The sequence below is a fragment of the Oryzias latipes genome, chromosome 17 (assembly GCF_002234675.1).
Source record: "Oryzias latipes chromosome 17, ASM223467v1".
In the NCBI taxonomy this organism is placed as follows: domain Eukaryota; kingdom Metazoa; phylum Chordata; class Actinopteri; order Beloniformes; family Adrianichthyidae; genus Oryzias; species Oryzias latipes.
In genome coordinates, this window is record NC_019875.2 from 30356780 (window position 1) to 30378896 (window position 22117).

At 45.1% G+C, this 22117-nt stretch overlaps 2 protein-coding genes and 1 long non-coding RNA gene across 9 annotated transcripts; 1 reads left to right on the top strand and 2 right to left on the bottom strand.

Annotated features, from left to right (window-relative positions):
• Nucleotides 1–1233: 1233 nt before the first annotated feature.
• LOC110016936 lies at nt 1234–13327 on the top strand. 2 transcript variants are annotated; one of them, XR_002875054.1, is made up of 3 exons: nt 1234–2007; nt 12223–12304; nt 12419–13327. It is a non-coding gene; the product is annotated as an uncharacterized LOC110016936 (long non-coding RNA). The 2 variants fall into 2 exon arrangements; XR_002292258.2 differs by having other exon boundaries at nt 1235–2007; nt 12220–12304.
• On the bottom strand, nt 5656–7809 carry LOC101166991 (nicotinamide riboside kinase 2). 4 transcript variants are annotated; one of them, XM_023964842.1, is made up of 8 exons: nt 7628–7809; nt 7462–7552; nt 6842–6890; nt 6476–6638; nt 6328–6399; nt 6152–6258; nt 5980–6065; nt 5656–5892 (listed from the first exon to the last, which is right to left on the bottom strand). In XM_023964842.1, exons 1-7 carry the CDS (start codon nt 7651–7653, stop codon nt 5980–5982), a joined length of 594 nt encoding a protein of 197 aa, XP_023820610.1. In that variant the 5' UTR covers nt 7654–7809; the 3' UTR covers nt 5656–5892. The 4 variants fall into 4 exon arrangements, with proteins under 4 accessions (XP_023820610.1, XP_023820609.1, XP_023820612.1 ...); XM_023964841.1 differs by having other exon boundaries at nt 5656–5895; XM_023964844.1 differs by lacking the exon at nt 6842–6890 and having other exon boundaries at nt 7628–7791.
• Nucleotides 9345–21127, bottom strand: LOC101169237 (caytaxin). 3 transcript variants are annotated; one of them, XM_011487103.3, is made up of 14 exons: nt 20964–21127; nt 20628–20710; nt 19249–19345; nt 18239–18294; nt 17943–18170; nt 13604–13762; nt 12666–12768; nt 12445–12576; nt 12260–12346; nt 12029–12127; nt 11828–11863; nt 11702–11749; nt 11565–11611; nt 9345–9826 (listed from the first exon to the last, which is right to left on the bottom strand). In XM_011487103.3, exons 3-13 carry the CDS (start codon nt 19323–19325, stop codon nt 11572–11574), a joined length of 1065 nt encoding a protein of 354 aa, XP_011485405.1. In that variant the 5' UTR covers nt 19326–19345; nt 20628–20710; nt 20964–21127; the 3' UTR covers nt 9345–9826; nt 11565–11571. The 3 variants fall into 3 exon arrangements, with proteins under 3 accessions (XP_011485405.1, XP_020566918.1, XP_004079510.1); XM_020711259.2 differs by having other exon boundaries at nt 20628–20791; XM_004079462.4 differs by lacking the exon at nt 20964–21127 and having other exon boundaries at nt 20628–20898.
• Nucleotides 21128–22117: the final 990 nt, after the last annotated feature.

Genomic DNA, 22117 nt, shown 5'->3' on the forward strand with positions numbered 1-22117 from the left:
TCGCCCTTGGTGATGAGACCCACCAGAGTTGTGTCATCTGCAGATTTCACAAGGTGGTTTGTGCTGTGGGTTGTTGTGCAGTCGTGTGTCAGCAGGGTGAAGAGCAGCGGACTAAGCACACAGCCTTGGGGTGCCCCGGTGTTGAGAATGATTGTATTTGAGGTGTTGTTGCCGGCTCGTACTGTTTGTGGTCTTTGGCTGAGGAAGTCCAGTAGCCAGTTGCAGATGGGGGTGTTAACACCCAGCTTGTCCAGTTTGCAGATGAGTTGCTGTGGTATTATTGTGTTAAATGCAGAGCTGAAGTCTATGAACAGCATTCTCACATATGCGTCCTTTTTGTCTAAGTGGGTGAGAGCTGGATGGAGAGCAGAACAAATGGCGTCTTCTGTCGATCGTTTGGGTCGGTATGCAAACTGAAAGGGGTCCAGGGTGGGGGGAAGAGTGGACTTGATGTGTGACGTGACTAGCCGTTCAAAGCACTTCATGATGATGGGCGTTACTGCTATGGGGCGGTGGTCGTTGAAGCTGGATGGTGATGGTTTCTTTGGCACAGGGATGATGGTTGTAGCCTTGAAGCATGATGGGACGATGGCTTTCTCCAAGGAGATGTTAAAGATGTCTGTGAAGACATCCTTTAGCTCTTCTGCACAGTCCTTCAGCACACGGCCCGGGATATCGTCTGGACCCGCTGCTTTCCGTGGGTTGATGGTGGAGAGTGTCCTCTTCACGCTGGCTGTTGTTAGGTGCAAAGTTTGATCGTGGAGGGAGGGGGGCGTTTTCTGTGAGTGTGTGCTGTTTAGTCCTTCAAAGCGTGAAAAGAAGCTGTTCAGGTTGTTGAGAAGGGGGGTGTTGCTCTCACAGCTCTGTGGTGCAGGCTTGTAGTGTGTGATGGCCTGGATGCCCCGCCACAGCCTCCGTGCATCTCTGCTGTCGTTGAAGTGAGACGATACTTTGTGCATTTGGTCCTTTTTTGCTTTCCTGATGCCCCAGGACAGGTTGGCTCTTGCTGTTCTTAGGCCAGCTTCACCCCCTGCTCTGAAGGCCTTGTCTCTGGCCCTCATATTTTAGATCATTTATTGGCAAACAGGAAGAAGCACTTGGGACCTCATTCTTTCAAAATAAAACAATAATTTCACATGTAGCAAATCAATCAAATCAAATAAATCATGTTTTTGAATGGATTCATTCACTCTCATATTCTTCATTCGGGAATTGTTGTTGTGTTGTTAATTGACTTGTTTTCTGTTCTGTGATTAAATCTCTATGTTAATCTGCATTTAGGTGGCCAATCTTAAACTTTCAAACAGGACCTGTGCAGACTCTCAGGTTGATTCCTTCAAAGTGTTTTTGGCTAAAATAAATCTGCCAACTGGACTCACGTCTTTTTTGGACCCACATTTTGATCATGTTTCAGATTAGGTTTCTTTTCCCAGATGGTGGGGATCATAGATATGCTCTGTTCACGGAGAAGGACATCTGGGCTAAGAATAGCTCAGGTCTTATTTTCGAGTCCAGCACCGCCCCACTCCGGTTTCTGCAAGGTCCTGATTTATTTAAGAAGCACAGACCCTCAGTATTGGTTTGGCTCAAGACTTCCCGAGCAGGACATGTAACCCAGAAATATAGCCAGTGAGTATTCATGCTGAATTGAGTCTTTCTTGTGTGTCTGAACTGAAAGTGAACAAACCACAACAACTGTTGCCACAAAAATAAGTTTAGGATGAAATTCTTAGTATGTGGGAATAAAACAAGAAGTGTCTGAATGTTGTACTGGCACACTGACAGAAGAAAATGAATGAGAGACTAATTTTTCTGCACTTTGAACATATCTTATTGCATGAATCCAGGTATCCGGGGCTGCTCACAGCTTTGCTTCTTGTGATGTTTATCGGAGATGATGGTCTAAAAAGACCCCCCCCCCCACATGGAATATACCAGTTGTGTTTGCCTGAGGCCCCAGTTCTGAGGATTACATGATAGATCCAGATCATGGTGCAGAACCTGCAGGTGAGACTCTGCAAACCGGTTTGAGGAGTGAACTCACACTGAATCCCACAGATTCAGTTCTGAATGTGAATTAAAAAGCCTGGAAATGTTCTTTTGGGTGGGTGTGCAGCAGGACTGGGGTGGGGGCGCCGTCTGCTGCTTGACTTATTTGACTAACTTTAGCAAACATCAGCTGGTCGGCTTTCATTCGCAGTCAGCCGCTTCCATCTTCACATTTAAGCTTTTCCACACGTGACAAATGAGCGACGGCGCTTTTCCCGCCTGATCGAGTCAAAGGCTCCCCAAACAGAGTCCATGTTTGCTTTGACTTGAGGCAAAAGCTCCATGAGTAACACTGTTCATAGCAATTTTTAACATTTAAAATCTGCTTTGATCAGGAATAAAAACTGATGAGAATATCAGGAAGAAATATAAGCGATGTTTCTATTTCTGTATTCCATAGGAATAATGACAGAATCCCATTTTTCTGTGATGAAGCAAAGATTTAGGAGACTATTTTCAAACGTTCTAAAGCAGAAATGGCCTTGCATTTTCACAAAATAAGATGAGTTATGATGAGATGAGATGAGATGAGATGAGATGAGATGAGATAAGATGAGATGAGATAAGATAAGATAAGATAAGATAAGATAAGATAAGATAAGATAAGATAAGATAAGATAAGATAAGATAAGATTTATTGATCCTCTGAGGGAAATTGAGTTGTTACAGCAGCCAAACGAGAAATATTACAGTTAAAATTAGAAAAAAACAAATGGCAAGAGTAAGAATAAAAATAAAAGAGTAAAAATAGTAGTAAAATATAAATAGTAGTAAGAAATAAATGAATAAATAAATAAAATTGCTTAGACTGCTCCCGCGACCCGGTACCAGATAGGTGGAGGAAGATGGAGATAAACGAAATAATAATACAAAAAGAAGAAAAATACATAACCCTAACCCTAAACATAAAATAGATAAAGAAATAATAACACAATAATCATCTTTTTCTCCACATGTGATGTAACAAGACTACACTTACATAACTATGGCACAGCCTTTACTGTAACAGCAAACTCAGTTATACTTTTGTCTGAATAACAGTTACTGGTATGAAGCCCATTGAGACGACTGTTGATGTAAACATCAGGCTGTAGAAATGAATGGAATAAAATTGAATTGAATTGCTTGATGAAACTATTGCTTTAACGGCAGAACATGTAAAACAGCTTCTGGTCTCAAACACAAAGGTGTTTTCTGAAGCAGCTTTCATCTTCCTAATGTTCTCCTTGTGGATCAGAAACATCTGACTGTAGAGGAGAGTTGGATCAGCTGATCAACCGTCTGACAAATACGATTATTATTGTTGAATGAGTTCAGGACATTGTTGATCATCTTTATGGTTGGGGGGGGAGATGTTCAGAGCTCAGATCGTCATCTGCTCTCCCTGGAATTCCCCCCCATTTCCACATGGGGGGGTCTCTGACATGCCTGGACCTTTTATCGCTGAGGCTCCCACCTCTCTGGCCCTACATGGACACCCCAGCTTAATGAGCCACCGTATCCATGGGGGACATGGGGGCTCATGACTTCTCCCCTTACGGAGGGGGGGGGCTGTCCGTGAGTCAGACCAGGCCACGGCGCTCTTGAGGGGGTGGGGGTTAGGGGGGTGACAGTGGTTGTGGCGGTCGATGATTGGATGTTCCTTTGACACGGCGAGCACTCGTCTCTAAATATAAACCTGCAGAGGAGCTTCTGGTATCTGAAAACTCTCAGGGACGCATCACAAGACCCTCACCCCCCCCAACACCCCCGCTGAGGTCCTGGGACAGTAGACCTGTGGTTACATAAAATCAGAGGTGATTTTCATCACTTCTGATGAGGGAGGGGCTTGATGTTCCTCACATTTCTGTGAAATCATAGTAACCATAGTAACTCACTGATATGGTAATTTTCTGTCATGGGGGGTGGGGGTCCAGCATGAAATCAAGTTTAGTCTTAAGGCTGAAAACTGCAGATAGGGTTGACTCTAACGCACTCTGACCTGCAGCTGAAGGAACAGTTTCCCATCATGCTTTGCTGCACTCTGACCTGTGTTCTGCAGCTAACATTTTCCCACCACGCTCCGACCTTTAGTGTTCACCTGCTTTTGAGGGGATTGGATTAGAAATCCTCCTGACGACCAGAGATAAATAAATGTTGTCCAATAAAAATCTTTTTTTGAATCCACCCAAAACTGCATTTCCCAGAGCCCCACTCCTTCACAGTCTGGATAATCGAAAAGTGCCAAATGTCCTCCATAGGACCTGAAAGGAGTCCACGCAGTCGTCTGCAGTGGTTGGAGACATTTAGGTTTAGAAATGTCCTCTACAGGACTGATTAGCATGACTGATACTCAGAAGGAAAAATGAAAAGACCCTGAGGTAAATTCATCTAATACAGTTTAACATTTAATAAGGAAATGAAAGAATTAACTTTTTTATTTGTTTTGGTTGAAACAAAAGTCAAGTTTAAGTTCGTTAGGATGAAAACTGAACAATTCTTTTCACGTATTTACAACGATAAACATGAAGAAACTCCATTGAAATCACATTTGAAGTAATGCTGCGGAAAACAAACGGATGTGAACGTCAGGAAGCTCCGCTGACGGCGCCGAAGCTTCTCCGTTTATCCAGAAGGTCCCTCTTCTCTGAAGAACTGAACCAGTTCAATCAGAAAAGTCAAAGTTCTTCAGCTGCTTTAAAAAGGATTTGATAGTTCCTGAAGGAAAAATGACGTTTGGAAACTCCTTCAGGAATGTTGCAGCTGAGTTTAGAGCAGATGTAGCATCTGTGTTTAAGAAAGGAGCTTAAAGGCTTCACAGAAAGCAACACCACAAAAATGTAACAAACCGGGGCTAAAAACTGGGACTGAAGCCGTTATTTAACCCTTGTTCTATCCTAGGCACTTTAACATTGGGAGTGGGGTCAACTAGACCCACTAGACAGTGAACCTTTTATCTTCAATGATTTGTGATCTTCACTGGTGTCCATGGATTACATGAAATCTTTCCACCTTTATCCACCTTTGTCATGGTAGGGAGAACACCTCAATGGAAGGGGGGGGTCATCTAAGATAGCACAAGGGTTAAAAACTGGGACTGAAGCCGTCATTTAAGCACGCGCTGAGAAAACTGCATCCTAGCAGCATCCGTCACACGGTAACTTTCTAAATCTTTCTATTAGATCTCTTCATGGGACTGAAGTTTATTTTTATTTTGTTAGGTTTGGAAGAACTTGAACTTGACACCAAACCTCCTCTCAAAACCCTGAAAAGTTTCAGAAGTCCTCCAGGAAGGATCTCATGTCCTGGGAAGGTTTTTGTGATCTTTTCAAGCTGCTCGTCTCATGAAGGACGTCTGCTTTTCTGACGGCAGCCAGGTTCCTTCAGACTGTTCTGACATTTGAACAAACACCTGTGGGAACGTTTGACAGCAAACATTTGACCTTTTTGCCGCCCACATGCAGTCATATGATGCTCTTTGGCTGTGAGCCGGGGGAATCAGACCCTCAGCGATCAGTGAGGAGACCTTCTGAAGAGTTTTAGGACGTCTTTCTGACTTTACGGCACGGTTAGAGCGGAAGCTGCGATTGTTCTGAGCTTCAGAGGGAAGAACGACAGGAAACAGGAGCTGTTTTCAGGTCTTTGGTTTAGTAGTGAGGGATCAATTCCTTCACTCCAGTGGATCGGAGAGGAGACCAGGTGGTGACACTGGAGGGTGCAGTGATGGCATATCGTTTAAAAAAGTTACACATGGTGATACAAAACACAACACGTCTGCTGGGAATCCTTACAAAGTTACACAATCATCTATTTACAAATCATCCTACAGCTGCAGGTATTTACAGGTCTATACAGGAGCCGGATCTGCTGTGGAGACAGAGAGGGGGGGGGGGGGGGTCATTGATGGGGGGGGTCTGTGCATGACAGCGTGCACATGAAATCACTGCTTACCTATGACTGGTTCAGAAGGGAATTCTGAACACTTTCATGCACTTTGTTGTAGATGTCTTCCTTGGTCGTCGTTCCGTCGACGTACTCTGTCCACGAAAAGAGGAAAGCAGGCGGGAGGTGAGCGGACGGGAGGATTTTACCACCGTTTTCTGATCGAATCGACTTTGCAAACCTATTCTGTCGCAGTTGCTCTCCATCTCTTTCCTGTGCTTCAAGTACATGGGCCAGACGTGGCCATCAAACAGGCCGGGGGGGTCGGGGACCGTGTACGTCCTTGTGCTGCAGAGACGGCATCGTCATTGCCTGATGAGCTGGGCAAACCTGAAAGCTGCTCGGAGATCCTCTTACCTCCTCCTTCTTTTGCACTCCTCGTAGGGAATGGAGATGTAGAAACATTTGTCGTAGATGTCGATCAGAGGCCTGCGAGGGGGGCAGATCTCTGATCAGACCTTCAGGGGTCCACAGAGGTCAGAGGAGTCGCAGAACGCTGACTTACTTGTAGTTATAGATGAGGAAGCCCTCCACGATGAGAATATGGACGGCCTCGCCGTCGGCGTCAGAGGACAGGCTGACGCCGTGGGAGCGGGCGAACTTGACCGGGTTCTCCTGCCAGCCCTTCACGGTGCTGACCATGGCCTCCATGTCCAGAGCGGAGATCACTGATGCAGGGCAAGAAAACAGGCCAGAGTGGGTCTCACGGCAAACAGCAGCGCTCCTGTCCAAAGGCTGAACACGCTTAGCTGCAGCTTTTACACAATATTTGACAGAAAGTTTAGGATTGCTTGTTACCACATGGCAGAAATGTGCAGGAAAGAAAAAGTACATTACGGCAGGGTTTTTCCTACGTGAAATCCATTCTTACCATCCCACTGTCTAAAGCCGTCCTCCCCGACATCTATCTGATCGGGTTTCTGAAATAACAGTCACCAACAAAACATTGCTGCAACCTAGTAACCCATCGTAGCTGATCACACCTGGACAGGACAAGTCAGGGACTCGTCTCCACCAAAAGTGAACGCGCAGCAGCACAAGCATGCGGGCGGGATCCTCAGATTTCTGCTCAGACCTCAACAGACGTTTGGAGTCGCTGTCGGAGCAAAGGGTGAGGCGGAGCGGCTGTCTTTGTCTGGTTATGCTAAGAAACAGGATGCTGTTGTGAAAGAACGTTTTTTTGTTGCTGGTTTAGTCCAGAACCTCCAGTGTTTGAGCGTCATTCATGCAGCATAAGCAGATTCTTGTTTGAGCAGATCGAAGCTCACAATAAAGTCTGATCGCAGTTCACAGCACGATGCAGTGAAGTCTGACTTTTAGCGGCGACGCTCAGCCCTTTCATTGGCTGTCCAGGAGACAATCAGCCTGATGTTTTACTATGCTGCTGCCATGACAACATCTACTGGTCAGATGTGTTGATGTTTATGATCAGAAAGGGAAACTTTAAAAGGTGGATATCACCTGTAGAGAGGAGGAAAGACTTCATCTCACCTTGAAGAAGTCGTCCTGATGCACCACACAGCAGTTTGGGAAGGTCTTCAGCAGCCTGTTGGTGAGGGTGGTCTTCCCACCGTTGGTCACTCTGGAGTCAGAGTGGGAAACACGTGACGACCTTCCACTGAGAACAACACGCACCAATCAGGGGACGGCGCCTTACCCTCCGATGCCGATGATGAATTTCATCACTGTCTCCTGACTGTTGGTCACACTGGAAGGGTAGAAGCGGGGAGCCGAGCCAAAAGCCCACAGAGTCCGAGGCTGAAGCCTGTCCTTCTCTTCTGCCAGGGATGCCCCCCCCTTTTACTACTTCATTGATAGACAATCTCCCTGCCGGGCATTTATAAGGCCGTGGCTGCTGCGTCACAGCCCCCCAAACCAATGGCCCCATTTCCCACCAGCCAATGAGGAGCTGCCCCCCCCCCCCCCCCCCCAGCACCAGTGCATGAGGAGGTCTTCGTGAAAGTGGATACCGAGGTCTACACCAGCTGGTTGGGGGTGGGTGGCAGACACCCCCATCAGGAAAAGTCCCTTCAAAGCAGCAGAGAAGAAGAAAGAATCTCAGAAATCTGAAAGGTTCATTTGGTCCGATGATCGGCTCTGTTCTACTGGGCAGGGGTCATTCATCAGAGGGGCTTTTTGTCCCTCAGAGGACACTGTAAGGGGGGTGGGGGGGGGGGGGGCTACACAGGTATCAGCAGGTATTTTCAGATATCTGTGTCACAGTTCAGGCAAAGGCTTCGCTGTGGACAAGTGCAAACCGGCCGCTCTATATTTAGAGGCCTGGCTGCTGCATCAAACATTTTTCTGATGCAACATGCCACGTGGCCCCCACCAAGGCACCAGAACACCTTCCTCCCCCACGGCCACTCCTCCGGATGTGTGCTGCCTAACAGTGTGTTCTGCTGGTTTTCAGGGCGTTTGGTCCAACCCAGTCGTCCCTCTGGTTCTGAAGGGGGGGGGGGGGGGGGTGATGGGCTGATGCTCATGGTCTCATGTTTCCCTGCCAGAACTAACTTGGTGGAAAACACCTTGTGACACAGACAACGACTTTAGCTCCTAAAATTGTCTTCAGTCGGAGGATCGAACACTGAAGTCATGAGGCGGTCACACGCTGAGGAGGGACGCTTTCCCCCCAATGTGCAGAATCTACATCCAGTTACTGATGAAAGACCCAGACAGTGTTTGGAAAAAGCTGTTTTATTTTGAGGTCAGTCCTGACTTGGCATGTCCTCAGTCCCCCCCCCCCCCACCGCCCACACACACACACACACTCACACACACACACACACACACACACACACACACACTGTCCCCAGTGTGACATAAGCAGGCGTGACCCCTGGGTAACGTTATGTAACCTCTGGACTCAGTACCTATGTGAGTTTGGCTGAAACTCTTTCCGTTTGATTTACTGCAGCTTTGATTTGAACCACGACAGGAAAAAAGGCTGAAAATAAAAACAAAAACGCCATTTTTCCTAAACTCCAAGATGTAAAGATTTACCTTAATCTACAGAGCCGTTTTTAAAAAGCTCTAGATTTGAATGAAAGCAGTGATAAACATCTAAAAACTCATTTTTACAGAGACTCTACCTGTGGAATTGTTTTACACAACTGTCATGTGTGGTTTTCCATGTTTTTTGTCTGTGGCGCCGTGTAGATTAAAGTGGTTTGATCCTGAAATAAAAACGCCATGCAAGGTCATGATGGGGTCACCTTAAGGGGACAACAGAACGCCCCCAAAGAGCCATCAGCTGATGATGACGAGGATGAGCTGACAGCCAGCAGCTCAGTCTGCTCCACACACAATGACAGCTCATAAAAACAGGATTCGCTCCCCAGCAGGTTTCATAATCATGATGAAGCACTTTTCACTCTGATTTATAAATTCTTTTTATGTATTTTTTTACAAACATTAAATGGCACATCTTCAATAGTAACTCTTAAACTCTATAACAGCAAATGCTTTTATTTTGAAAAATGTACTTTACAGTCGACAAAAATACAAATACCCGGGAGGGGGGGGGACAAGCATGCCACCTGCATATTCAGCTCTGGAAAACATGAAATGAAACATTTTTGCATCAGAAACACTCAAGTTTGGAGGAGACGCGAGTCTTTTGCTCATTAATCTGCAGAAGATGCTCGTCTTTAAAACACAAAGTCTAAGGAGTTTATTTGGGAGTTTGGGGTCATGCGGCGTGGGTTTAGCCTGGCGTGCAGCCGGCAGGCGGTGGATGTGATGGAGCAGAGCGTTGGTCTGGTGTTAAACAGCGATGGAGGATTGTCCTGCTGCTGATGGATCCTCTCAGGAGGTCTGAACGTCTGCAAGAAGCTGCTGATGCTCGGTCTCTGCTCTGGAACAGAAATGCAGAAAGAGGTGAAACTCCTGTAACCCTGCAGGGCTTGTGTCAGTGCTGGGGGGTCACCTCCCCTCTGGTTGGCTGGCCTTTTGACCCGTGTGGGGTCAGGACGTCTTCTGGGAAAAGTTCCCGCCTGTGGCTGCAGCGGCTTTACGCATCAGTTTGAAGCTGATCAGCAATCGATCCGCTGCAAGCGGATGCTCTGACGCAGGGATCCCCAAATCCAGGCCTGGAGGGCCGGTGTCCTGCTGGTTTTCCAGAAACTCTGCCTCATTTGCTGCCGATTGCCTGGATCAGGTGTGTTTAGCCAATAAAGAGCTTCCAGGCCTGGATTTGGGGACCACTGCTCTGACGGGACGAGCAGCCGGACTTTCCCTAACTGCTGGCTGAGGATTAGCTAACATTTCCTGGATTCAGGCGAGGCTGAACTTCAGGACCTGAAACATGACGATGGAAAAACGAGCTGCTGATATTTGACGGCGACCGCTGCGATCACTGGTTAGCACAGCTGCTTCTGTCACGGCAGTTTTTCCACTCGTTAGGAGGAACGTGTTCCTATAGGATGAACTGCAAAGAGAAAACTGTTCAGGTTTAGGAACGCAGATGTCAGGACTCAATCTAAACTAGAAGGAGCTGCATTTCCAGAAGAAAACGCAGGGTTGATGCTATATTGATGAATGAAAATGAAACTTGAAGGGGAATAATTGGCAATAAATGAATAATAATAAATAAAGAAATGATCAAAGTTGACCGTAAATAAAGTGAAAAAAGCAGAATCACAATAAAGATATTTTTGTGAAAAATAGCAGAGCCGGGTCTCAAACCAGCGAGCTTCTGCTCCAAGGATTCCCCATGGATTTAATGGAGGCAGAAATCTTGGAATATATGGAAAAAGTCACAGCTGGAAAAAGTCACAGCTGGAAAAAGCTGAAAGAGCTGAACATTTGAATAGTTGAATGGTGAAAATAGATGAGAGATTATAGAAGGAGTTAAGCACCAAAAATGGTGAAAGACACTGAAATAAAGAAAGAGAAACAGGAAAACATTGAATTGAAGGATTTATAGCATCAACCAATACTAAATGTTGGTTGATGATCTCCTCACAGGTAATCTGTCTTCTGTTGGTTAAGTGGCTGACAGAAATCTGTAGATGTTTAGGAGGACTGTGAGCTTCCAGGACTGCATTTGGAGGCAGAAACCGCTTAAACCAACATTTGGAGGTTCAGATGATCCAGAACCAGACCCACTGCTGCAGCTTCAGTCTGCTCCGTTCATCTTCTCAGGTGGAAATGATGGTTCCACGAGAGAAGCAAGACCAAAACCTCGAGGAGGCGCTCTCAGGACCCCGCCCCCCCATGATGCGTGTCCTTTCACCATGAAAGAACACCCGGAGATCCGATGGCGTGCTGAGACCCAGATCAGGTTCAGCAACCAGACGCTGGGATGTAACAGCTTAGGTTTTTAAAACCTGCGGACAGGAGAACGGAGGGGTGTTCCGCTGCTGCACAGCCCCTCTGAGTGTCGGGGAGTTCTCCTTTAACTGGAGGTGTCAGAAAGTTTTTCGCTCTGAGATCTAAGAAGGTCGAGCTCCTCTGAGCTTCTCAGGATCAGACGCAGCATTTGATTGGCCGCGTCAGGTGTTTCCGTCCAACATAAGCAAACATCCAGAGTTGATGTCCCTGTCTGTCAGGGACGAGTTCCACCTGTCTGACATACGAGGAGCACATCTCACCTTTAAGTCAAATGTCACGGCAGACTCCAGCCAGCATCGACTTTGGCCTGGAAACAACAAACCCAGGTTACAGGAAACATTTTCACCAGAGGAATCTTCTGAATACTTTGATGAACGTGAAGGAAAAAAGAGTTCACCTTTCTTTGGAGAGGGTTGGGTTGGCGTGCTGCTGCTCTGCTTCGAACCTGCCAATGAGAACAGATTCATTAACGTGCATCTCTGCAGGAAAACACATCATCTTCTACAAACCATCCGAAACTCACCGCTCTCTCTGCGCTTTGATCTTTTCCTCATCATATCTGAGAAATACAGCAAAAAATGTATTTGTAAGTAAATAACATTGAAATGAACAAACAAACACAAAACAAACTTCCCATAAACACCAGAGAAGTCTGAATGTTTTTGTCTGGTTGTTTCTGCTGTGAGCTGTAAAACAGTGACCCCTGGTGGCCGACAGTACTCACTGCAGCACGCAGTCGGGGATCTGCACGTGCTCCATGGGGATTATCTGGCTGAGTTCTGTCAGGGTGTAAACATATCTGATCTTATCCAGGAACTTCACACTGTGGAGAAGATCAACAGCATTAATCCTGCTTCACATCTGCTGTTTGAACATGATCTATGCCAGGAGAAATAATCTGATGTTTTCTGTCAGAAGGTGTGAAGGGAATGATGGGAGATCAGGACTTCCTCACCTGATGAAAGGTCTGGAGATGGCCAGGACGGTCCGGATGAACCAGGTCGGGTGAGCGATGATGAGACACTTCAGATTCTTCCTCAGTCTGTTGGAAACATTTCCACCATGTTTGAATCCCAAACATCACTGACACTTTGACGCCTCTTCTGATGTTCAGCGCAAACAAATCTGAGTTCCTCCTACTTCCTGTCGATCATCTGATAGCATCTCTTCAGCCAGCTGATTCCTGGCATCTTCCTGCGAGGAGTGGCGCCGTTCAGGTAAATAATCATGTAGTCTTCGGCCACCAGAAGCTCCAGACTGCTCACCACGTACCTGAGAGGGAGAACTGCATCAAAACCAGGCTTTCTGGTCCTCTTTGACCTCCAAAGGAGGACAGAGGACACTGCTTCAGAAGGGCTTACAGGAACAGGTTCTCCATGATGTATGTGTAGTCATCAGAGCTGCTGTCAGGCAGGTAGCAGGCCGCGAAGACGATGATGGCGTTCAAACCCTCGCCGTAGTAACCTGAGCAGAAACAAACGGCTCATGGTACTACTAAAAATACGTTAATAACTGTTATTTCTGCTATATCAATATAGAAACACTTGATCATCTGTTTTTGAATATGTTAACGGTTTTTGGAGGATTGTTTTTGTTGGTGCTGTTCAAAGTTTCCCTTTCCTATTGCTATTCAATTACAAAAACATATCGTGTTATTTGGAGATATTCTGGTGATTATTCATTTGATTTTTCAGTCAGCACTCTATTAGTATCTGGAACATTTTTCATTCATAAGAGCATATTTTTAAAAATCAAACCATCATTTAATACATTTCATAAAGTTATCTGTTTATATTTTAAATCGCTGAAATTTATGAAAAACAAAAATGCAAGAAAACTGTCCATTTTCATTGAAGATCAGGTGCTGTATGACCATATTATGACATTTGTACAAGGCCACAATTCCGTTTTTTATTTTAATTTGTCGTATTGTATTATTTTTTTCATCTTTATTTCTTTCTGTTCTATACGTGAACATGTATGTCATCTTTTGAAGTTCTAATAAATAAATAAAAAAAACAGTTTCCATCCCGGTGTTTAGTTTTTGATGGTTAAAGGTCAAATTTCTTATTACAATTATTTCAGAATCTTCACATTGAAAGTTATTTTCTTGATCGTATTCTTACAAAGAAGGTTTTTTGTTAAACGATGTCTTGACAATAAAAGTTTTGGTTTTTATTTGACATTTTCAAACACAGCATAAGTTTTCTTTGGTCCCATCAAGAAGCCAGATTTATTTATTTGACCAAATCAAAAGGTCTGAAGTTCAGGTGACAGGATCCTGCAGACGTGTCCTCACCTCCATGCGTGACCACGCGCAGGTACGGCCTGATGACCTGCATGTCGATCCGCTGCTCCTGGTCGCCGATGATCACTGTTCGCCACAGACGACCAGACGAATCCCTCTCCTCCTCTCCCTCACCTGGGAGGCGCTTGGCGGAGGCCACAGGTGTGTCATCTGAGGGCCGGCAGGAGTCAGTCTCTCCACGACACAAAACCTGACATCTTTTCCATCAACGGCATTTCTCATTTCAGAAAAAACATTTCTCCACATTCAGAATCAAAGACTGTTAAAATATTAACTGCAGAGACTGAAGTTTTGTTTACTACAAACAAAAGTGTTTATGACGCCAGAAAAACACTAAAGAAATAGAAAAGAAACATGTTTTTAGCTCATTTTAGAGAAAACTAATTTTCGTAGATTTAAAAATAACTTTTTTACTTTTTAAATTCATTTTGGCAGCAATGCATTCTGGGAACAGTCATGTTTCTTTGCTGTGCACCTTTCATTCACCCTTTTTGTCCCTCCTGTCACTCCGTCTCCTCACCTGGGGGGTGTTCCAGGAAGCATGTTTAAACTATCCTGACTTTAAGCCTGAACTCTGGCTGAAATCCGCCTGAACTTGCTTACTCTGGGTATGTCGGTTCCAAAAGACCGGATATGAGTTAGTGTAATTACGCTCGACTTGGTAACCCTGGGTTAATGCTCGTGCACGGAAGGTACATAAAGACATTCTCAATAGATCGTCGATTTCCGGAGTCACCATGGAAACGCGTGGAGAAAAAAAGAAAGTGCTGTACTTCAGTGAGACGGAGTCTGAGATTTTAATGACGGCAGTTGAAGATTATACGTCCATCAAAAAAGTAACACGGCTGCATCATCAGAAGAAAGAGTTTCTGCTTGTAGTAGAAGAACAGACAAAGTAAACGCACAAGTTTCTGATCTTATTTCCATTTTCCTTGTGACGCATATATATATATAAAACTTATCCAATTTTGCCACCTTAAATGAAATACTTCTATTGGTAACAAATAATTGAGTTAAATTTATTCAACCTAATTTCTTACGTCTATAAAACTCAATAATTGTTTTCTACAACTCAAATCTATGTATTTATCTAACTAAATGTCATATTACTCCAATTCAATTTATATTTTTTCCATCTTAATTAATTATATTTCTTGATCTCTCAGATGTCTAAGTATGAGCCGGCAGATATGCTAAATTTTTATAACAATAAAAAAGACGGGGGAAAAAATGCACGTTGCGCTCAAATTCATTAAAGACTTGTCCATCTTTATCATCGCCTTATTTGTCAGTAGGGGTGATATATAAACTCATCATCCTCTCCTTCACTCCTAAGGCCCGTACACACCGGGACGAATATTCGCCAGGCGTTATTCGCCAGCGTTTTTCGCCACGTTTTTTGTGTTCACACCCAGGCGATTTTCGCTGACGATGAGTGGAGTGAACATGCAATTTCATTCCCTGACATTAGATGGCGCTTAATGTAAAACAGAAATACTCCTGTACACAAGGTGGCGCTGCGCAACTTTACGCTTCTTAAAGTCGCTTTTCACTCAGAAGAAGAGAGCAAGTATTTACACGCTTGTCAGAATCAAACAAAGAAAACATGAATATTTCAAGCACCAGTAGCTCCAACTGGTGCTTGGTTCGGGGATATTTTAGAATGTCTGTCATTATTTCTTCGCGGCTGTGTAGACGCTACTTGGCGTCTATCTTCTTCGCTGGTATGTGTGCTCAGCAAGGCAGTTTTGTGTTTGAGCGCCCCCAAGTTGTGTTTTACTGTAACTTCAGAAGCTCCAGACACGTGAGCAAAAGCGCCATTCTCATTGGTCGAGTAGATTTCGACGCGACGCGTCGAAAAAAAAAAACGAACCCGAGACGTTTTTTTTTTTTTGACGCTTTAACGCGTGGCGTTTTTTCGCGTCGGTGTGCACACTCTCATTGGTGCCCTTTGTTTAGTCACGAGGCGTTAAACGTCGGCGAAAATCGCCGGCGAAATTCGTCCCGGTGTGAACAGGCCTTTACTCATGGTGCAGAGACATATGCACAGTAGGACAAGATAACTCAGCAAAACATGGCAAAACACAGTAAAACAACTAAAAGAATTTGGTCAAAAAGCCACACTTAAACCCAATTCCGTCCAGACAGGCAAAGGGAATGGTATCCCACAATCCCTTGCGGTGCCGATCTAACAGCAGCACCAAAGTTACACCTACTTAATTTGAATTAATTTGAATGAAAGTAAAATAACTGTCTGAAAACTATGTGTTATTTTTAAACTGACTTAACAAACAAATAATTTATCTTAACTGAAGCAAATAACTAAGTTAGATCAAAGTATAAAGTTTCTCTTTCCAACATCCATATGTGGTCTTATCACCCTCTCATGGTGGAAAAAGTATTATCTGAGCTTCTTCATCCACTAAATCATCTTCAAATGGACACGTCATGCTGCTTCGCCTCTCTGTAAACAAACTAACCTTCAACTAAACCTGCTCCAGACCAGGTTATGTTCAGAGCATGAGTTGCTATGGCAACTTGACATACACTGAAACATACCTCAATTTCTGGAACCGAAAACTGAGGTTATCAACTTCCTTAGCCTCAAACTTACCGTCGGAGCTAGCATAACCTGCTTTCTGGAATACCCCCCTGCTTCCCTGTATGTTTTACCTTTCTGTGCACTTCAGCCTAAGTTCTTCTCATGGATATTTATATTCTATCCTTGGAATGTTTATATTTTTACTTAAAATTTTCTTTATATATTTTTTCCTTTTGTGTATTGTGTTTATTCTTTTACTGTTATGCTATATTTTTTACGTTAGGTCACGGTGATTGTTATTCTTGGTAACGTTATTTATGTTGTTATTGTTGTTCTATTTAAAGTTACTCAATTGTTAAAAAAATTCTCTCCTGTTTCCGCTCAGAGTTTTGGCCTCGCAGGCCTCCGTCCAGTTCTCGCCGTCTTTCTCAGTTGTTGCTGCTTCTGTTTTCCTTTGCTGGTTTCTGTTTCTCCAAAGACGCAGAAATATTGGCTGCGACTTCCGGGCACCTTCACACCCAGCTCCACCTCACCTTCAATGTGAGGCAGGTTCTGGAAGTCAAAGTCTGGAATTTCTCCCTGCATTCCTTAAAAACTACAACTTCTTCTTCTAACAGCGTCCGCCAGGCTGTACTGTGGAGGGTGTGATGCTGCCCCCACAAGTGTTCTCACAATACAGACAGAAATGAATGAATGCTGGTCTAACTGATGAATCAGGAACACATGATGACGTCATGGAAAGATATGAAAAGGTGGAAATATCGTTCATAAAAATATGCCATTCTTTGTCTGCAGGCTAAATGCTTCAGAGAATACCCTCATCTTGACTGTCTATAGACCTGGGGGGTATTCCAGAAGGCCCGTTTAAACTACCCTGACTTTAACCCTGAACCACTTGGTAACCCTGGGTTAATGCACGTGCACAGCAGGTACATAAAGACATTCTCAATGGATCACAGATTTCTGGAGTCACCATGGAAACGCGTGGAGAAAAAAAGAGAGCGCTATACTTCAGTGAGACGGAGGCTGAGATTTAAATGACGGCGTATGAAGATTATGTAATACGGCTGCATCATCGGCAAAAGAAAGAGTTAATGCTTGGAGAAAAAGAACAGACAAAGTAAACGCACGAATTTCTATCTCATTTCTATTTTCATTGTGACGCATGTTTCAGGGTAGGTCAGGTTGCCATAGCAACTCATGCTCTGAACATAACCTGGTCTGGAGCAGGTTTAGTTGAAGGTTAGTTTGTTTTCAGAGAGGTGAAGCAGCATGACGTGTCCATTTGAAGATGATTTAGTGGATGAAGAAGCTCAGATAATACTTTTTCCACCATGAGAGGGTGATAAGACCACATATGGATGTTGGAAAGATAAACTTTTTACTTTGATCTAACTTCATTATTTGCTTCAGTTAAGATTAAGTTTAAAAATAAAGTTTAAAAATAACACGTAGTTTTCAGACAGTTATTTTACTTTCATTCAAATTAATTTAATTAAGTAGGTGTAACTTTGGTGCACCTACTTAACATATCTGCATGGTAGCCAGGGGGATATTATTCCACCCCCCCACCCCCCGGCAGCATCCAGTCCATTAGTCGGGCTGGAGGTCATGGTGTCAGAGTGTCTTCTGTTCCAGCCTTTCCTACATTCATTCTCTGTAACTTTAGTCCTGGGTATAACGGTTTGGAGTCTCTGATCGGTCCAGGTCTATGAGGACCCCCTGATCCTAAAACCCCTGGAGACCTGAACATCATGAAGCACAGCTGTGTGCAGGCACCTTCCTGACCTTCCCACTCCAGCTCGTTGCCATTGTTGATGAACTCCAGCGAGTCGGTCTCATCCGGAGTCTCGATGTCGTCCACGTTGATGTCCAGGTCGTCTGGAGTTTCCAGCAGGTCGTCTGAGAGCAGCGAGCCCTCGCTGCGGTCCAGGGACAGGTTCATGTCAGGGGCCACCAGGGTGCGGCGCTTCCTCTGGGTCATGGACTCCCCGATATCCAGGGATGTGGGGTGATCTGTTACAGAGAGGAAAGTTAATGTTTCATGAGAAAACGAAGCTGCGCCGAGCATTTCCTCCACTCACGGATTCTGTTGTCGGTCAGGCCGCATGAATCCACGTCTCCATCCTCAGGCAGAGGTCTGCAAAGGAGCACGTCAAGCGATGAGCAGCAGGCCAGGAGATCTTCTTTGTCGTTTCACAGGTCATTTCTGCTGCTAATAAAGCCTCAGACTTCATTAGGATGTTCTTTCAATCCCCCTTTTTGAAGGCGATGAACACTAAGAAGCTTATTTTCTCTGCTGCTGCTCTACAAAAGATGTTTATTAATTTCAGCAGTCATTTTTTTGACCATGGAGTTACCAAATCCAGCACCTCCTTAGGGCCTCCTTCCTGCTCCTCCTCCTCCCCAGGTTCTATATTAAGTTGTTTTTCTGTTTTGATCTGCATTTGTCCTGATGAACTTTGTTCAACAGCAAAACCGTCTGGTTACTTTCGTGTACTTATAAATAAGACAATGAGATTCAACTCTGTCAGCTTCAGGACACAACGTTTTCCTAAAGCTTAAAGTTTTTAATGCAGCTTCATAATCAATAAAAGATCACCAGAAAAAACAGGAGGGATGAGCGTCTCCTCACTCATGTTGACCCATGAGATTACACAGCAGAGACTTGGAGGTGAGCTGACAGGAACGCCATAAATACCGGCGGCTGTAACGGCAGACGGACAGTAGCTGTAACTAATTCTACAGACCCAAAAAGCAGCACGATTTGGAGCAGATCTTTGTAATTAAGCTGTCTGTGCCTTCAGGGGGCAGCAGCAGCAGCTCAGGAGGAAGTCCACAAAAACAACAACTGCAGAGTTCAGACAGTTGCAGGACTGCAGCTTCAGGCTGAGGGTTTGGACAGAAATCCGCTCTGCCAGGGAGGCTGAGCTTTTCTGAGCCGGTTGCTCTGACATGTTTGATTACCTTTCTGGATGTTTGCTCAAGGACACAAAGCAGCCAGCTGTTGTGAAAGAGGATGGAAAGCACACACCTGCTCCCTGTCAGCCACACACCTGTCCATCACGAGGCAGAGGCCGCTGAGAGCACATACCTGGGGAAGTCTTCGTCCTGCCACTCGTCCTTCACCTCCATGCTGTCCATGCGTAACGTGGCTTCTGCCGTTCCCATCCTCTGGGGGCGGGGCTCCACTGTGGCGGAGAAAATTCATCATGGCTTCAAGGATCGGTCATCAGACTTGTTTAGGTTTCATCACAGACTGGGAATCTGCTGAGTCTCCGATGTTCACTCAGAACCACTGAGCTTTACGAAGCCAAAGGAAACCAAAGACCTTCTTCCACCTCAAACCTGTTGAGTTGAGCGTGCTCAGTGCAGCATCTTCTGACATGTGAGGAGTTACGGTTTGATAAAAGATCTTTTTTTGTTCTAACTTCTTCCAGACGATGAAGGCAGAGATGATGAATGGGATTAGTCGAGCTGGAGTCGGTCCCTAAGGGAACCACATCCATGATGTCATAAACCCTCTGAGGCTTTTTCACTGTGCATTAAACCAGAGCAAAAACACTGAAACTGACGTCTGACGTCACATTTATCCACAGAGAAGATGTCTGTGCACCAGAGGACCTCCGCACGAAGAAGAAAAACAAATGAAAATGACATTTAAACACCGTGACGTCAAAGGAACTGGGCTGTCTGACGGTCCCAGGGGGTTCACTTCTCCTTTTTACCTCACACAGGATAATATTTAAACAGGTTGTAATGTTTGACTGCAGGAGCATCATCCGGATGAAGAGGACCACCAACATCAGCATCACTGCTGAGCGGGTGGAGGTCTTTTCCCGATGATGGTGCAGACAGAGACATATGTTCGGGGGGTCCAGATGGCGGCCTTCATCTCTCCGTCACAGGCTGACAAATTGTTCTGCCCCCCACACCCCGACGTTCTGCTTCATCATTGCAAACTGCTGCATGAAACAGACGTCACCGAGGCTTCGGCGTCACTCGTCTTTTTCCTGACGTCTCCGTCAACATCTGAAGAAAGGATGTTTTCCATGTGAAAAACAGTTTTCTTTGGTGCTTTGACCCTCCGGATGAGAACAATACGACATTTCAGAGGAGCAGAGAACCCTCTAAAGGCTTCCTGATTTGAACGAACGTTTAGCTGACACTGAAGCAGCTCAAAGACGAGATGCTTTTGACCACATCAGTCTTTTTCTGCTATCCCTCTCTCCCTCAAAGGACTAATCAAATACAATTTCAAAGGTTCGGATTTCAGATGAGGGCTGTTCTCTTTCCAAAGAAACCAGATCATTCCTGTTACTTTAGATGAAATAATCCTGAAGAAGAAATCCTCCACAGGGCGGTTTGAACGGCTGCTCTCTGTGAAATCTGCCCTGCAGAGTTTGGTTCAGCTGTGACCCATCTGAGCAGACGCTCTCCCCGCTGCTGAAACATGCAGGTTGGGATGTTTACCTCAGCAGCGGCTACACTCCTGCGTTGTGAGTCCAGCGGATGCGCAGTCGTCCTTTTGTGAAGCGGAGTCAGATCCAGCCCTCCTGCAGAGGAAAAGGATGGAGGGATCAGTCGGCTCTCATCCTCTCCGCGTCCTCAGCAGCCGGGTCTTCTGACCCGTTTTCCTAAAGAAATGATCCTCAGCCTCAGCTCCCTTCATCACCATTTCATTTTCGTTGCTGTTTCCAACTCTTCCTGCTCGCTCTCCCCTCCACCCCCTCCACCCAGCCTCTAATCCTTATGATGTCAGCCTTATGGGAGCTGCGTGATGATGGTTATGCAACCACAGCTTCCTACCTTCTCCTCGCTGTGGTCGGGATGCAGGACGAGCCGGGATCACCTGTTTTCCTTAAGTTCAGTCCATTTCGGAGACATCGCTCTTTGAGTGCAATTTAGAGCCGTCAGCGATGGACCGTTCTTCGTCTCCTGGCAACAGCATCTTCCTCGCTCGGTTCCTCTCCTCCTGTTTCTCACCATAAAGTACAGTCTGTCTCGCTCTGAATAACCCCCCCACCCCCCCCACCCTCCACGTGAGCTGCCTCTCTGTGACTCCCTCCTGCACTTAGCCCGGGGCAATAAAGCCCTGACATCCCCCCCTTTCTCTGAAGGAAAATGCATTTGTGTTTATGAGGTTCTATTTATAGCATCTCCAGAACCTGCAGTCTGTCAGAAAAACGCAGCAGATCCGAACCTGAAGCAGAATTTACTTAGATGAGCAGACAAACGTATAAACAAGAACACAGTGAGAAAATGACCATCATCTAAATGATGAAGAGCAGTTTTCTCTGCGTTCCCGCTGCTGCCTTCAGCTGCTTTAAATAGGTCACTGTCATGTGGCCTTTCTGCCAGCAGAGGGCGCCCGTCGCTCCTCTTCAAAAGAGCAGGGCAACAAACGTCATTTTGTGACGTCAGCCCCACGATGGAACCACGCCCATTTCACCTGTTTACTGAGTCCTCACAATAGAAACACACCGTTATAATGACAAACTTGAACAGTTCATTTCAAAATAAATACGATTTCTAATCTAACATTTGTCAATAAGTAAATAATTCATAAAAAGAGGAGGATTCATTACTAAACATTTTAAAAGTATTAGGATTTTAAATAACTGTTGGAATCTTTTTAGAAACAGGAAATGCAATTTCTTTAAAGAATTAAATCACACGATTCCTCCAATTTTCTTGTAAAAACTTTTCATCTCATACCTCTAAAAAATTCCATCTTTTTATTTCTTAATGTTTTTTCCCATCTGCAGTTTCAAACCCTTAACCTTTCTTAGCTTTTGCGTGTGTGGGATCGGCTGATCGCTGCCGCACGAGGACGCGTCCTTTTCTCTGATTAAGACCCAAAATTTCAGGCAAATGCCAAACAAAAAAAGCAAAAGAAAACTTCCACCAAGGGTACTGATCATTAAAAAGTTGCCTCACAGCTTCATAGACAGCAGCGCTTC

Excerpts from the sequence above, each read along its gene's own strand:
- LOC101166991 (XM_023964842.1), bottom strand. The coding sequence starts at position 7,653 with ATGAAATTCATCATCGGCATCGGAGG. Across the intron at positions 7,553-7,627 it reads TTCATCATCGGCATCGGAGG|AGTGACCAACGGTGGGAAGA; the intron begins GTAAGGCGCCGT and ends CTCTGACTCCAG. Across the intron at positions 6,066-6,151 it reads GAGCAACTGCGACAGAATAG|AGTACGTCGACGGAACGACG; the intron begins GTTTGCAAAGTC and ends TTTCGTGGACAG.
- LOC101169237 (XM_011487103.3), bottom strand. The coding sequence starts at position 19,325 with ATGGGAACGGCAGAAGCCACGTTACGCATGGACAGCATGGAGGTGAAG. Across the intron at positions 18,295-19,248 it reads CAGGACGAAGACTTCCCCAG|ACCTCTGCCTGAGGATGGAG; the intron begins GTATGTGCTCTC and ends GCTCCTTTGCAG. Across the intron at positions 12,347-12,444 it reads TATCAGATGATCGACAGGAA|ACTGAGGAAGAATCTGAAGT; the intron begins GTAGGAGGAACT and ends TGTTTCCAACAG.